The sequence below is a fragment of the Rhineura floridana genome, chromosome 6, assembly GCF_030035675.1.
Source record: "Rhineura floridana isolate rRhiFlo1 chromosome 6, rRhiFlo1.hap2, whole genome shotgun sequence".
Lineage (NCBI taxonomy): Eukaryota > Metazoa > Chordata > Lepidosauria > Squamata > Rhineuridae > Rhineura > Rhineura floridana.
This window is the reverse complement of record NC_084485.1, coordinates 22,405,222-22,418,242: the sequence shown is the minus strand read 5'-3', so window position 1 is coordinate 22,418,242 and position 13,021 is coordinate 22,405,222. Positions and strand designations below refer to the sequence as shown.

The 13,021-nt window shown below is 40.1% G+C and overlaps 1 protein-coding gene across 4 annotated transcripts in view; it reads left to right on the top strand.

Moving 5' to 3' along the window:
* The first annotated feature begins 317 nt into the window (after nt 1-317).
* RAE1 (ribonucleic acid export 1) overlaps nt 318-13,021 on the top strand; it is a 37,040-nt gene continuing 24,336 nt past the window's right edge. For 3 of the 4 annotated variants that reach the window (XR_009763369.1, XM_061631189.1, XM_061631186.1), the window contains exons 1-10: nt 318-476; nt 2,699-2,795; nt 3,772-3,876; nt 4,788-4,880; nt 5,191-5,277; nt 6,666-6,752; nt 7,615-7,686; nt 7,965-8,072; nt 11,342-11,448; nt 11,569-11,644. Coding sequence is in view for 3 of the 4 variants with exons in the window: in XM_061631189.1 (XP_061487173.1) it covers nt 2,706-2,795; nt 3,772-3,876; nt 4,788-4,880; nt 5,191-5,277; nt 6,666-6,752; nt 7,615-7,686; nt 7,965-8,072; nt 11,342-11,448; nt 11,569-11,644 (825 nt within the window). In the remaining variant the exon portion in view is untranslated. The remainder of the gene's footprint in view (nt 477-2,698; nt 2,796-3,771; nt 3,877-4,787; nt 4,881-5,190; nt 5,278-6,665; nt 6,753-7,614; nt 7,687-7,964; nt 8,073-11,341; nt 11,449-11,568; nt 11,645-13,021) is intronic. The other variant, XM_061631187.1, reaches the window with a different exon arrangement.

Sequence of the window (13,021 nt, the reverse complement as noted above, 5' to 3'; positions counted from 1 at the left end):
AGTCCATGCAATGGACTCCTCCAGCACCACATTTCAAAGGAGTTGATTTTTCTCTTAGCCGCTTTTTTCACTGTCCAACTATCACATCCATACCTCTGGCCAAACTGAAGAGATGGTCTATCCATCATTACGGAACTAGGCAAGTATGGGAAGAATACGCAAAAATCTTTCAGCAGCTGATAATTTTGCTACTCCTATTAACCGATACAGCCCTCAACTCCCTGCAGCTGGAAGAACAACGCGACATGTTCCTTTGAGTATCGCCCTTGCCGGTAGGCCGTACCTACTTATGCGAGCCACGCCCACCTTTAACCCGTGAGCTGACGTTGGCGCCTGTGAGTTCAGTTCCAGGTGACGCATGCGCAGCAGAGAGGGGCCTGTGCTCTACCGCTGCTCCTCCAGGTCTTGTTTGACGTCCAGGCGTGAGGGGAGTGCCGCGTGAGGGAAGGAGAGCGGTCGGTCCCGGCCCGCCCGAGGTACGTTTTCCTCCCCTCGCTTGGGCAGGCTCTCCTGTGGCGTTTGGGAGCCGCCTTGTGAGTAAACAAGGAGGTCTGGGGCTCTCTTCGGCTCCCTCACCTCGCTCCTCCTGTTCCCTCAGCGGAGCCCGTTATCTCTCCGCAGCTTGTTTTCTTCTCCTTCCAACTTCAGTCGCTGCTTCTGCCTTTGGGGTTTTGCTCCCCTGGAATTAGTAGTTTCCTCGTTCATTTTACGCTCCGCCGAGGAGGAAAGTGCCTCTTTTTAGCACGCGCTCAAGCTGCGCCAGGAAGCCCTTTGGCCTCACGCCATCTGCCGCTTTCAATCCGGCTTAAGAAGTGGCATACCAGAAGTGCAGGGGTGGCCCAAGTGGCGCTCCCCAGATGTTGCTGGGATTTCTATCAGCCCCAGCCCGCCGCACGGAAAGTAGTCAGGGGTGATGGGGGCTGTAGTTCACCAAACCTGGAAGGTACCACGTTGGCTACCCTTGCAACATTGTAATAACCATTTAGTCCAAAGAACTCTCCGATGATGCTGTCGGGGGAGGACTTGAGAGCAAAGGGCCAGGACCCTGCTCTGCAGATAAGCAGGAGGGTCCCTAAAGCATCGGGGATGGCTTATTACAGGCTGCAGTCTTGTATGCCAGGCACGGGGAATCTCTGGTCCTTCAGACGTTGCTGAAGTCCAGTTCCCATCATCCGTGGTCATTGGCCATGCTTCCTGGGACTGATGGAAGTTGTAGTTCAACAACATCTTGAGGGCCAGAGAGTACAGCCGATTTAATTTGGTGGGGCGTACTTCTGATTAGATAAAATTGTGCTGTAAGTGAAGTATAATATGCTACCATTTTAAGAGGAGGGAGGGGCATAGGGCCATTATGGTCAGCATCTTCTACTATAAGCCTACAACGAAAGAGAAGGAAAAGTGAATACACATACTGCACATATTTCTGATATTTTTTAAAGAAATCATGTGGTAAAAAAGCAGCCACATTTTCAATATATGGATGGCTCTTTTCCTCCCTGATAGACAATCTGTGCTTTTTAACAACTGCATACTAAGTTCCTGTTTGGACTTTGCCCTCTTCTTCATGGATACCTTAGACAAGCCAATATTTATTAGCCACACCCTTTCTAACTGTCATATGAGGATAGTAATAGTGGTCTACCTTCCAGGATTGTTGTAACCATTACTGAGAGAGTGTTTGCAAAGCACTTGGGAGGCAAACTGTTAAAGGTACAGACTGTCAGTAAAAAAAGGCCCACCCTAAAGTCTCGGGATGTTACCTTAAAATGAATCATTAAAACTGCTTTTAATTATTATTTGAAATGTAGAGGTTTATAGAGATGTGCCTTGTAAAATGAATATATATACATAAAACAGTGAAAGTATGACTGCCTTTTTAAGAATAACAGTTGGAATATGTGCAGGATGCCCATACACTTTTCCTTGAAATGTACAGTTTTAAGCTGATTACGCTACACAGAATTGTAAATCTTCCATTATTCGAGCCAACATTAGGTGAGAGGATGCCCTTACATATTTTGTAATAGCTTTCCATTATGGGGCATAAACAGCAGTACATTAACTGAATATCAAGTGAAGACATCAATCTTAAGCATAGTCTAAGTCCCATTTAATTAATTGGAATTTATTTATAGGCCACCCTTGAATACAAGAATCCCAGGCAGTGTACGGTACAGAAAATTAAAATATGCAGTAAAACCTTAGATAATAATAACAGTCACAGAGGTAGCATCTATAATATCAGTAAAATCTAGCAGAAGCCATGGAAATCATGCTAAAAACAGTGATAGAATGTGCTGAAATGCCAAGGCACATACAATTTTACCTTTGTGTTGAAAAGACAATGTTGGTGCCAGGTGAGTCTCTCTGGGAGGGTGTTCTTAATATGAAGCACCATGACTGAGAAGGCACTTTCCCCAGTCACCACTTGCCTAACTTCAGATGGTGGGGTTGGAGGGACAGCCCCAGATAAAGAACAAAGAGTTTGGGTAGACCATGTGGAAAAAGGTGGTCCTTTTATGTAAATATATTAGAGTGATTCAGGGCAGTTATTTATATTTGTAAGAACAAACTACAGTCTTTTTATTATAAGTATTATTTTTAGTGTTGATATGCTATATGGTGGTTGATATTTATATGTTGCATAGTCTACATAGCAAATATTTTTATTTTCATTATTTTCAACTCTTATTCACAGGGCGAAGATGAGTTTGTTTGGGACAACATCAGGGTTTGGAGCTGGGGGCACCAGCATGTTTGGCAGCACAGCTACAGATAATCACAACCCAATGAAGGTATTTAGCCGCTGCTCACATGGGAAGAGATAATCTCCCCTTTAAACAGAATATTCATGCATGAAAGATCTTGGAAAAATTCTCAAATACAAAACTTAAGGAAAATATACCCCTTTTTGTAAATGTCAGTAAATCCTTAGGGGGAATCAGAATGGCATTGGCTTGGTGCACTACACTTGAAACATATTTGCATTGGAATATTGGGGAGGGGGTGGTGACAGTAGCCTTGCTACTTAAACCAGGTGTGGAGAACCTTTGGCTCTCTAGATGTTGATGAACCACAACTTCCATCAGCTCCAGCAAGCATGGCCAGGGCTGATGGGAGCTGAAATTCAACAACATCTGGAGGGCCAAAAGTTACCCATGCCTGCTTTAAACTATAGTTTAAAGTAAACTATTGTTTAAGGAGAATGAGCAGCATACTGGTGATGCTGCTGAAATTGTGGATGCTTTGCTCCTCTCCAGCTCCTGCCTGTCCTCCGCTGAGAGAAACAAAACCAGAGGCAGGCTCTTGTGTTTTCTTAAACTACAGTCGGTAAGCAAATAAACCCTGTCTTCCTGCTCATGGTTTGTTTGGGGAAAACAAACTACAAGTGCTGGTTTGTGACTGGGTCAATGAGATTTGGGGAAAAACAGTATTAGTACATTGTTTTTCTTCTACTTGCAAAATGTGCCAACTTACATATGTATTCACCTAATGTTGCAGACTTAAACACACTTAACCAGGAAATAAAGCATTGTTGTTAAGCCTGGTCAGATTTATATCCAGGTAAATATATGTTCAAGCAAGCACCATTTTTTATACAAATTCTAGTCTTTTTTTTTTTTTTTTTTTGCATAATTTCTAGAGTTTTGCGGAAGTTAGACATTCTTTTTTTACTGGATTTTTTAAATAATTAAAGTATGTTGTTGTTGTTGTTGTTGTTAGTTGTGTATATCTGTCAGGAGATGTGTGTAACTTTGACTTCTGTTCCAGGATATTGAAGTTACTTCACCACCTGATGACAGCATTGGTTGTTTGGCTTTCAGCCCACCAACATTGCCGGGTAATTTCCTTATTGCAGGATCTTGGGCAAATGATGTAAGTAACAAATAAAAGTAGGTATTGAAGCATATCATGGACTTAGCTTGCCCAGTATGTGCTGAATATGGACAACTGCTTGTTGCAGTCTAAAGATGATGGCCTTATTGTTTCAGGCAACTGCATATGCTTCAGTATGAGGCAAACAAGTCTGTAACAATATACTGACAGACTACAGAACTACAGATTTTTAAAAAGTACAGATTTGTTTTAAACATCTTTTGCCTCTTGTTAACCAGGAACCTCTCAAATTATTGGAATGGAGACAGTGATTATTTAGCTTGTTTCAGAAGCAGGTCCCATGGAGTTCTGTGGGGCTTACTTCCAAGTGTGTGGGTTGGACTGCAGGCTCAAAAGTATCCTGCTTTGATTTTTGTATCTATTGTGAAATAAAGTTGCTTGAGCAAACAAATTCCAAAAGAGTAGTCATATTACACTACAGCATTCTTAACCTGGAAATAAGCTTCTTTGAACAGTGGATCTTACTTCTGAGTAGACATGCATAGGACTACTTTGTGCATCTGCTGTAACAAAAAATAAAGTCCTGTAGCACATTAAAAGCAACATATTTATTGCTGTGTTCATGGACCAGTATCAATTCATCAGATGATTCTTTGGCCTTGTGTTTTAGAGACACCTAGACAAACAATGATATTGTTCAGAGTAATACTGGGAATCATTGTGGCCCAGTGGCTAGACAGGTAGAAATCAAAGGCCTTAATTACAATCCAAGCTAAGGCAAGGGCTCACTGGAAGTTCACCACTTTTCTACCTCTATTTTCTTGATGTAAAATGGAGATAACTAACCAAACTTCAGGGTTGTTTTAAGAACAAACAAGGTAAAATGGCTGTACATTCAAAGTGGTAAACAAATGAATCTTATTAAATAGTCTTTTATTTATTTATTTTAGGTTCGTTGTTGGGAAGTCCAGGATAATGGGCAGACGATTCCAAAAGCCCAGCAAATGCACACAGGACCAGTGCTAGATGTTTGCTGGAGTGATGTATGTCCCTTTATTTCACAAAAAGTATTCTTAAAGATCTGTAATGCTTGGAAAGGGGCAGGAAATCAAAAGGCCATGGCTTCTCCTTCAGCGGAGAAGGTATCCTTGAGTGGGTGGAAGAATTTACCACTAGGAAAATCTCCATCCACCAAACAGCATGACATTATCCTGATAAATCTAATGTTGTTTTCTACAAGGGCAGGAGGTCACTTCCATTCATATGCCTTTATCAGCCACACTCCAACATGACTTTTAGAAATTGATAGATACTGTGGAATTTAAATTCTCCCTCCCTCTTGTCATTTTATAGGACGGGAGTAAAGTGTTTACAGCATCTTGTGATAAAACTGCCAAAATGTGGGATCTCAACAGTAACCAAGCAATACAAATTGCACAGGTATGTTTTTTCAAACATAGTTCTCTATTAAGAGGAGGAATTGAAACTTATTTAAAATAAGTGAAATTAAGATAAAATGTCAAGAATTTTAGCCTTATCTACATCAGAGTTGGGAGCCTTTGTCAGCCAGAGACAGCATTACCCTGGCAGAAAGCTGTCAGGGGTCACATTCCGGTAGTGGGTAGGGCCAGACCCCGAAATGGGCCACCCTTCCCCCCATTTCCCATGAAAATATAATTATTACACTCAAGTTTCACCTACCAATTTTCTTCATAGACTTTTTAACAGAATTTGTAAGAAGGGGGAAAAAGGTCCAAACACACTTCATATGTCCTGACTTGTGCAAAAGCAACAATGTCAGTAATCCCAGTGTAAGACTGCAAATTAGGTCCATGCACGGATGAACTGCAAGATCTGCCTTACAGCTAATCAAAGCCTCAAACTTCAAAACTGATCTCCAAAATTGCATGCATGTAGAATGGATGGGTGACTTTTTGTGTTTTTAGTAGAAAGTTGCATGCCTACAACTGTATGCCAGGATCTATGAATTCTATATTGTAGAATAAGATTACCGGTTTGGCCTGTTGATATAGTATAAGTTTATTGAGAGATATAGCTCAAAGAGTTTACAAAAGTCTTAAGTACTGCTTTTAATGTATTTTATGTTTTATATTGCTCTAGAACACCCTGATATTTTATGAGAGGGTGGCATATAAATACTTTTCTAAATAAAAAGTAAGCTTTCATTTGTATTTCTAATAAAAGGCTTCATAGGTAATCTTAGGGTGTGCTCCAATGTGTGTACTTTGAATGGTGGCGCCTCTGTGGAAGCAGATGCACAATGTTTTAGTCTTATCCCAAGGACTGAGTTTGGTGAAACCAGATCTGTCTGTTTCTTTTTTGGTGTAGGAAGGGGCAAAATCTATACCTCCCTGATTGGTTGGGAGCTAATGACAATACATCCTCCCTCCCTCCCCCCCCAATTCCAAGGGGTTAGTTTTTCAACTCTTAAAAATTGTGGCCTGGTTCAGATCTTGGTAGTTTAGTGAACAACGTCTGTAGGTTTGACTGGGCCTTAGTGAGTTTTTAATAGAGGTGCGGTGGAGAATGACATACATTACATTGGATAAACTTGTGACTTTCATTTAAAAACACAAATAAAGCAGACTGCCTGTGTGAAATACAAGGAAGTGCAAGACTGATAATTTAATCAGTGTTCGATTTGATATGATAAGTATGCCTCAAAAGAATTACAAAGGCAATGTGAGATGGGGCTCATTTTGCAAGAGAAGAAAAAGCAGCTGGCTCTAATTCCAGGTACATCTTCACTCTTAAAAGCATGAATGAGAGATATTCCAGACAGCTTTTAAAACCTCCTTATTCTTTAGCATGAAGCTCCTGTAAAGACTGTCCATTGGATTAAAGCACCAAATTATAGCTGTGTGATGACTGGGAGCTGGGATAAAACTCTAAAGGTAAGTGGTTTTTTTTAAGTTTAATTCTATAAGAAAAACCAAACATAAGACATAAAATCAAAGCCCAAGCAGGGTATTCCACAATGATATGAAGGTAAATTTTGTTGACAAATAAGGACAGTTTTATTGTATTAATCCTGCTCTACATAGTTGAAAATGTTTTCTGTATGTTTTGATAGCATGTAATATGAAGAAAATTGTGAGTGTCTTGTTGGTTTTATAGCATAGTTGCATGCAGTACAATCCTATGCATGTTTACTCCAAGCAAGTTCCATTGCATTCAGCGTGGCTTACTTCCCAGTAAGTGTGCCTAGGATTGCAGCTTGAGAGTGTGAGGTATGAACTGGAAGCCCCTGACTTGAAATCTCAAATCTCCCATGAGCCCACTTAGACAAAGCACTGACAATGTCCACTTGCCCTACCCCTTCACAGCCCCAGTCTGTAGTATGGCAGTAATACTGGTTTCTCCCTTAGGGTTGCTCTAAGAATGATAAAGGATGCGTGTGAAATGCTACAACCCTTAATATTTATATAGTGCTTGTTTATCCCAGGTAGCGGTATTTATGACTATGGTTTGTAAAAAAGCATTGCAATGCTTTCAGTGAAGTTAAAGTTGTAATTCCAACTTCAAAAGAGCGGGTCTAAGGCTGAGAGACTTACCCTAGCCTCTCACTCAGTTTATCCTTGAAACCACCCTTGAACTAAAGATCCCTGGATTCATCATAGTATTGACTTGGAATACGCAGGCTTTCTGGAACCAATCTCTGTTAAGGACATGGAGGCAATTCAAAGCCTTGATTTGCTGACACACAGCCCATATAATACCTTAAAATTGGGACTGTTGATGTCTTTCATTTTTTAGTTCTGGGATACACGATCACCCACTCCAATGATGACGTTGCAGCTACCTGAGCGGTGCTACTGTGCTGATGTAGTAAGTAAATCAGTTTGGGAGATCTTAAGGCGTTGCTTGAAAAAAAATGTTATCCTTGTCATTTGTTTAGTTATCATTGTACAACAATAATTGATACTCTGAGTTTGTATTAAGTGTTACTATTATCATAAGCTCATTTTCTTTGAGCGGGAGGAAGGGTACAGAATGAATTGCCTATGAAATGCTTTTACTGTTAGTTTTGACTTTATAACAATTGTAATTCAGATGATCATCTAAAAGTTTTATTCTCTGCTCTAGGATAATTTGTCTTGTTTCAGGTATACCCAATGGCTGTTGTAGCTACTGCAGAGAGAGGCTTGATAGTTTATCAGTTGGAGAATCAGCCTTCTGAATTTAGAAGAATAGACTCTCCACTTAAGCATCAGGTAATAATTAAACCTGAGTTAAGTCTTCTTGATTTATAGGATATTGATTTTCTTTAAGTTGCACTTGAATTATTATTTTTTTCAATTCTAAAAACATATTTCTGACAGTTGTTTTAGTTCATATAATAATTTTAGCATAATAGGCCAAATTCTAAAATTTGTTTGTGTAAATAACTGCCATATAGTGAAGAAGCATCACAAGAACATACCAACAGAGTGAGTGAGTGAGAGAGAGAGTGTGTGTATGTGTATATATGTATATGTATATATATGTATATGTATATATATGTATATATGTATATATATATATATGTATGTATGTATATATATATATAAATTCTGTAGGGGTTCTAGCTACTCTATTTTGAGAGGGACAGGAATCAAGGAATGTAATGTTTCAAAACTGGTTGGGAAAATAGTTTATTAAAAGAACCCTAAGAATAACTTGACCAATATATATAATGTATCTGAAGGGATTTGAATTTTATCATCTACAATTAAAAAAGCTGCAAAAAAGTGTTCCCAAGACCTTGGGCTTATATATAAGAACTTTTACAATTTTTTTTCTTTGGGATTCAAACCTCCATGTCATAATGCAGATTGCTTTGAAAGTTTCTTCAGTTTCAGAAAAGGTCTGTCATATGGCATGATGGGCTACCCAAACTGAGCCCTCTTCAAAATGCTGAATGTGTTGCACAGTTGCTTGAATCCTGGCCTTCGTCCATGGAATACAGCCAGAAATCCACTCTTGAGAAACAAGTACCTCCCAAAAGTTTTTGAAGATTTGGGTTTCTATGTCCCATTGAAACTTAAATCATACATAACTCATTAGCAAAACAGCAACAACCCCCCCCATTAGAATTCAAATGTAAAGGTATTACGGTAAAAGCAATACTACATGGGAGAAGGATCTTAGAATTGCTGTTGATCACAAGCTGAATATGAGGCAAAAGTGCAATGTAACTGCAAAAAAAGCAAATGGTCTTTTAGGTTGCATTAAGAGAAGCATAGTTTCCAAATTGCATGAAGTAGTAGTTGCATTCTATTTGGACTGGTTAAGCCTCATCTTGAGTACTGCATCCTGTTGTGGACACCACATTTTAAAACAAACTGGAACAGGTTCAGAGGAGGGCAATAAAAATGATTAGGGGACTGGAAGTAAAGCCCTATGAGGAGAGACTAAAAGAACTGGGCATGTTTAGCCTTGAGAAGAGAAGACTGAGGGGAGATATGTGAGCACTCTTCAAGTACTTGAACGTTTGTCACACAGAGGAGGGCCAGGATCTCTTCTCGATCATCCCAGAGTTCAGAACATGGAATAATGGGCTCAAGTTATAGCAATCCAAATTTCAGCTGAACATCTGTTTGAGCAGTATGACAATGGAACCAATTACCTAGGGAGGTGGTGGGCTCTCCGACACTGGAGGCCTTCAAGAGGCAGCTGGGCAGCCACCTATTGGCTATGCTTTATGTTAGATTCCTGCATTGAGCAGGGGGTTGGACTTGATGGCCTTATAGAACTCTTCCAACTCTACTATTTTATGAAAAGAATTGAATGCCCTCAAATAGAAAAATACAACGTTGATTTAATGTTTGCCTACAGTAGCCAGCATAATAGCTGCAACATGAAGCAGTAACATGTACAGATGTCCCTATAGCCGCAACTCCCACATACAGTTCACAATTGGACATCACAGTTGAGGCTTAGAAGTGATTAGCTCTTACAAATGCATAATATTCCCTGGCAATTGTGCTTCTTACCTCCCTCTGCACCCTATATAAACTGCATGAATTTTGTCCCTGTGCATCTCTTCTATTTCCCTCCTCCTCCTCCCCCCCTCCCCCCCCGGTGCTTTCCCGGGCAAAGAAATTGAACACTGCAAAATGGCAGTTACTGATCTCTCTGTTGTTTTTCCTGGTGAAGTTGGGAAAATGAAATGCTGTTCTACGCCTGGGTAAAAGGTGGAGGTTGATAGAAGTGTGCCTTATTTAGCAATTCTTACTTTCTGTGGGCAACCACTTTGTTACAAAGCTGTGTACAACTGACTACCTACAACCAGTAGCCAGTTTCAGATAAAAACTTCTACAGGCAGGTGTGAGCATCAGGCTCACTTGTTCCTTCTTGGCCGCAGCTTGTTTCAGTAAACCATAATTTATACTAGCCATAGTTTGTCCTTTTCAGACATAACAAGAAAACATGGTGAGTGAAAAGCAGGAAATGAATGCTTCCATTCTCCTACTTGGCACCACACAGGAAGAGGTGCAGGAGCACACAAGCCCAAGGCTCATACCTGCTTGTTCACATAATGTTAAACCATGGTTTAGCATCATGCCCAAAATGGTCCATTAACTTAATTACATCTTGGTCACTGAATCCTCTTGTAGTAATTGAAATACTGATAATATACATAGTCTGTAGTCATCTCAGCTAACTAAATGTTCATTCTGTGCAGTGAGATAAATATAGATTTCCAGTACAGAAAATCAGTTTTCATTTATTTTGTTTTATTTGCAGCATGTGGTACCTTGGATTACAAGAAGCCAACAAAGCTGACTTAACAATTTTTGAACTGTGTATCACTTCCATTTATGATATAGGTTCACTGGAAAAAAACATTTGACATACAGAGTTCTCAGGATCAATAAATCAATAAAGTTAAACCTTCATCCAATCTTATGGGGTCCATTTCGATCCCAGGTGCATTTTCCATTGTGTAATTTACACACAGGTTGACCTACAGGGGTGTCCTTGTAGGACATTGTCACAAACTGTCACCTGTACAACATCCCCAATTTTCAGCCAGTTACCACTTACCATTTCCCTTCTGGAAACAAAAAAACACCTGGGGGCAAAAGAATACACCAGAAATTGTTTGTTAAATCAATAAGCATGGGGAAGGGGCCAGTGGTTACTGCTTAAAAAAATTCTACTTCCTCTGAATAAATGTTTTTTGGCTCAAGGTCCTTTGGTATTGTCAAGCACGCTTGTGCTGACAGCACAGACAAATGGTCTCTGAGGGACAAAGTTACCCCATTCTTCCACTGGAAATCTCATTGGGGTTCAAGTATGCCCCAATGTCTGCCAGTGTGATTTTAACACTCTGGATGAAAGTTTAACTGTTCAGTAGTTTTCATGTTGTGTTGTCCCTAGTAATGTTTTGGCTTCTCTGAAATCTGGCTGAAGTTGCAATCTTACACTCACTTATTTCGGGTTTGCTTTGGACTAGACACAGGATTGTGCTGTAAAATGCAATCTTTCTCTTATTTAGCATCGATGTGTGGCTATTTTTAAAGACAAAGTGAACAAACCAACAGGGTTTGCCCTTGGAAGCATTGAAGGAAGAGTAGCCATTCATTACATTAACCCTCCAAATCCGTAAGTATCTTGAAATGGGCTGCAAACTGTGCACTTCTGGGTTGCGGGGAACGTAGGCTTGTAGGAGTAGGCAGTGTATTGCATGTAATGTGAAATAACAAGCTTAAATTCTTTTTTCAGTGCCAAAGACAACTTCACCTTCAAATGTCATCGTTCCAATGGCACAAACACATCTGCTCCTCAGGATATCTATGCTGTAAGTATTTCACACACTATGCAGTAAGTATCCACTGGGGCAGTTAAAAGTTATCCAGACAGAATATAAATACAGTGTCAAATCTGATTTTTTTTCTTTGACGTTGTGTTCCTAAAGCAGACTTGTCAATTTTCTGTCTTTAAACAAAAATACATCTATATCAATCAGAATGGGAGTCACTGAAGAACTTTTTCATGCTGTTTTTCAACCCAAGATGCAGTAAAATATGTTTTTGAGTGAAAAAATTAACATTTTTCCATGCCTTTGGCAGAGACGTACAGATGCTTCTTTACATAAATAGCCAGTTTCCAATATTCTCCCCATGTCTCACACTCTCCCATCATTTTCCCCTGCAGTAACTTATTTGATAAATGGGACCCAGAGCAGGGCTATAAAGAGGTAACTATAGACCACCTCGGATCACTATGGCTCCCACTGAGTTCACTGGGACAAAGTAAATGGGACCTGGTTTGGTATACACTTGGGAAAGGACAAAGCCTTCTTTTTGTAGGTACTGCAATTATTGAGCCAAAGATATCCCTTGCCTATACGTTTTGATTTTCTACCAGAAGAATTAATGGCTCCCATTTGTCTTGGGGTGGGGAATGTAAGTATTACATATGATGATGTTGACACAACTTGCCAATTACCCTTAAAACTGGGTACTCTAGTTACCGTTGGCAGGCCTGATGGTATGGAGGCCAATATTTGTCTTCTGCATAAAGGCAGCTATAGAAGAAGGGAAAATGTGTTTCTGGCATTTTTCCTCAGCCTTGCCAAAACAAGGAGTCACATTCAGGAGAGGAAGAGGTGAAAGAGCTTCTGGCTTTGAAGGAGGGAAACATTCCTTGCCTGGAAGTTATGGCTTGTTTGGGAGAACAGCGAGTAAGGCCAGCTCTGAAAAAGCAAACCAAACCCACCATGTGCTCTGTATACGAGAGCTGAGGAAAGACCAAAGGAGAACAGCTGTCCATCTCCTTTCCTAGCTCCTCCAGTCCTTCCCTGTGACAATTGCCATTATGAGCAGAGCTAGTGGTAGTGTGAGGCCTGCTTTTCTGCTTCAGAAGTAACAAATTGGGAGGTTGTGAGAAGGGTGGTCAGCGTTTGGGGGAAATTTATTTATTATTGCACTTGTATACTGCCCCATAGCCGAAGCTCTCTGGGCGGTTTACAGCAATCAAAAACATTAAAACAAATATACAATTTAAAACACATAATTTGAAAACAATTTAAAACACAATTTTAAAATTTAAAACAATTTAAAACACATGCTAAAATGCCTGGGAGAAGAGGAAAGTTGTGACCTGGCGCCGAAAAGATAACAGTGTTGGCGCCAGGCACACCTCGTCACCAACATCATTCCATAATTTGGGGGCC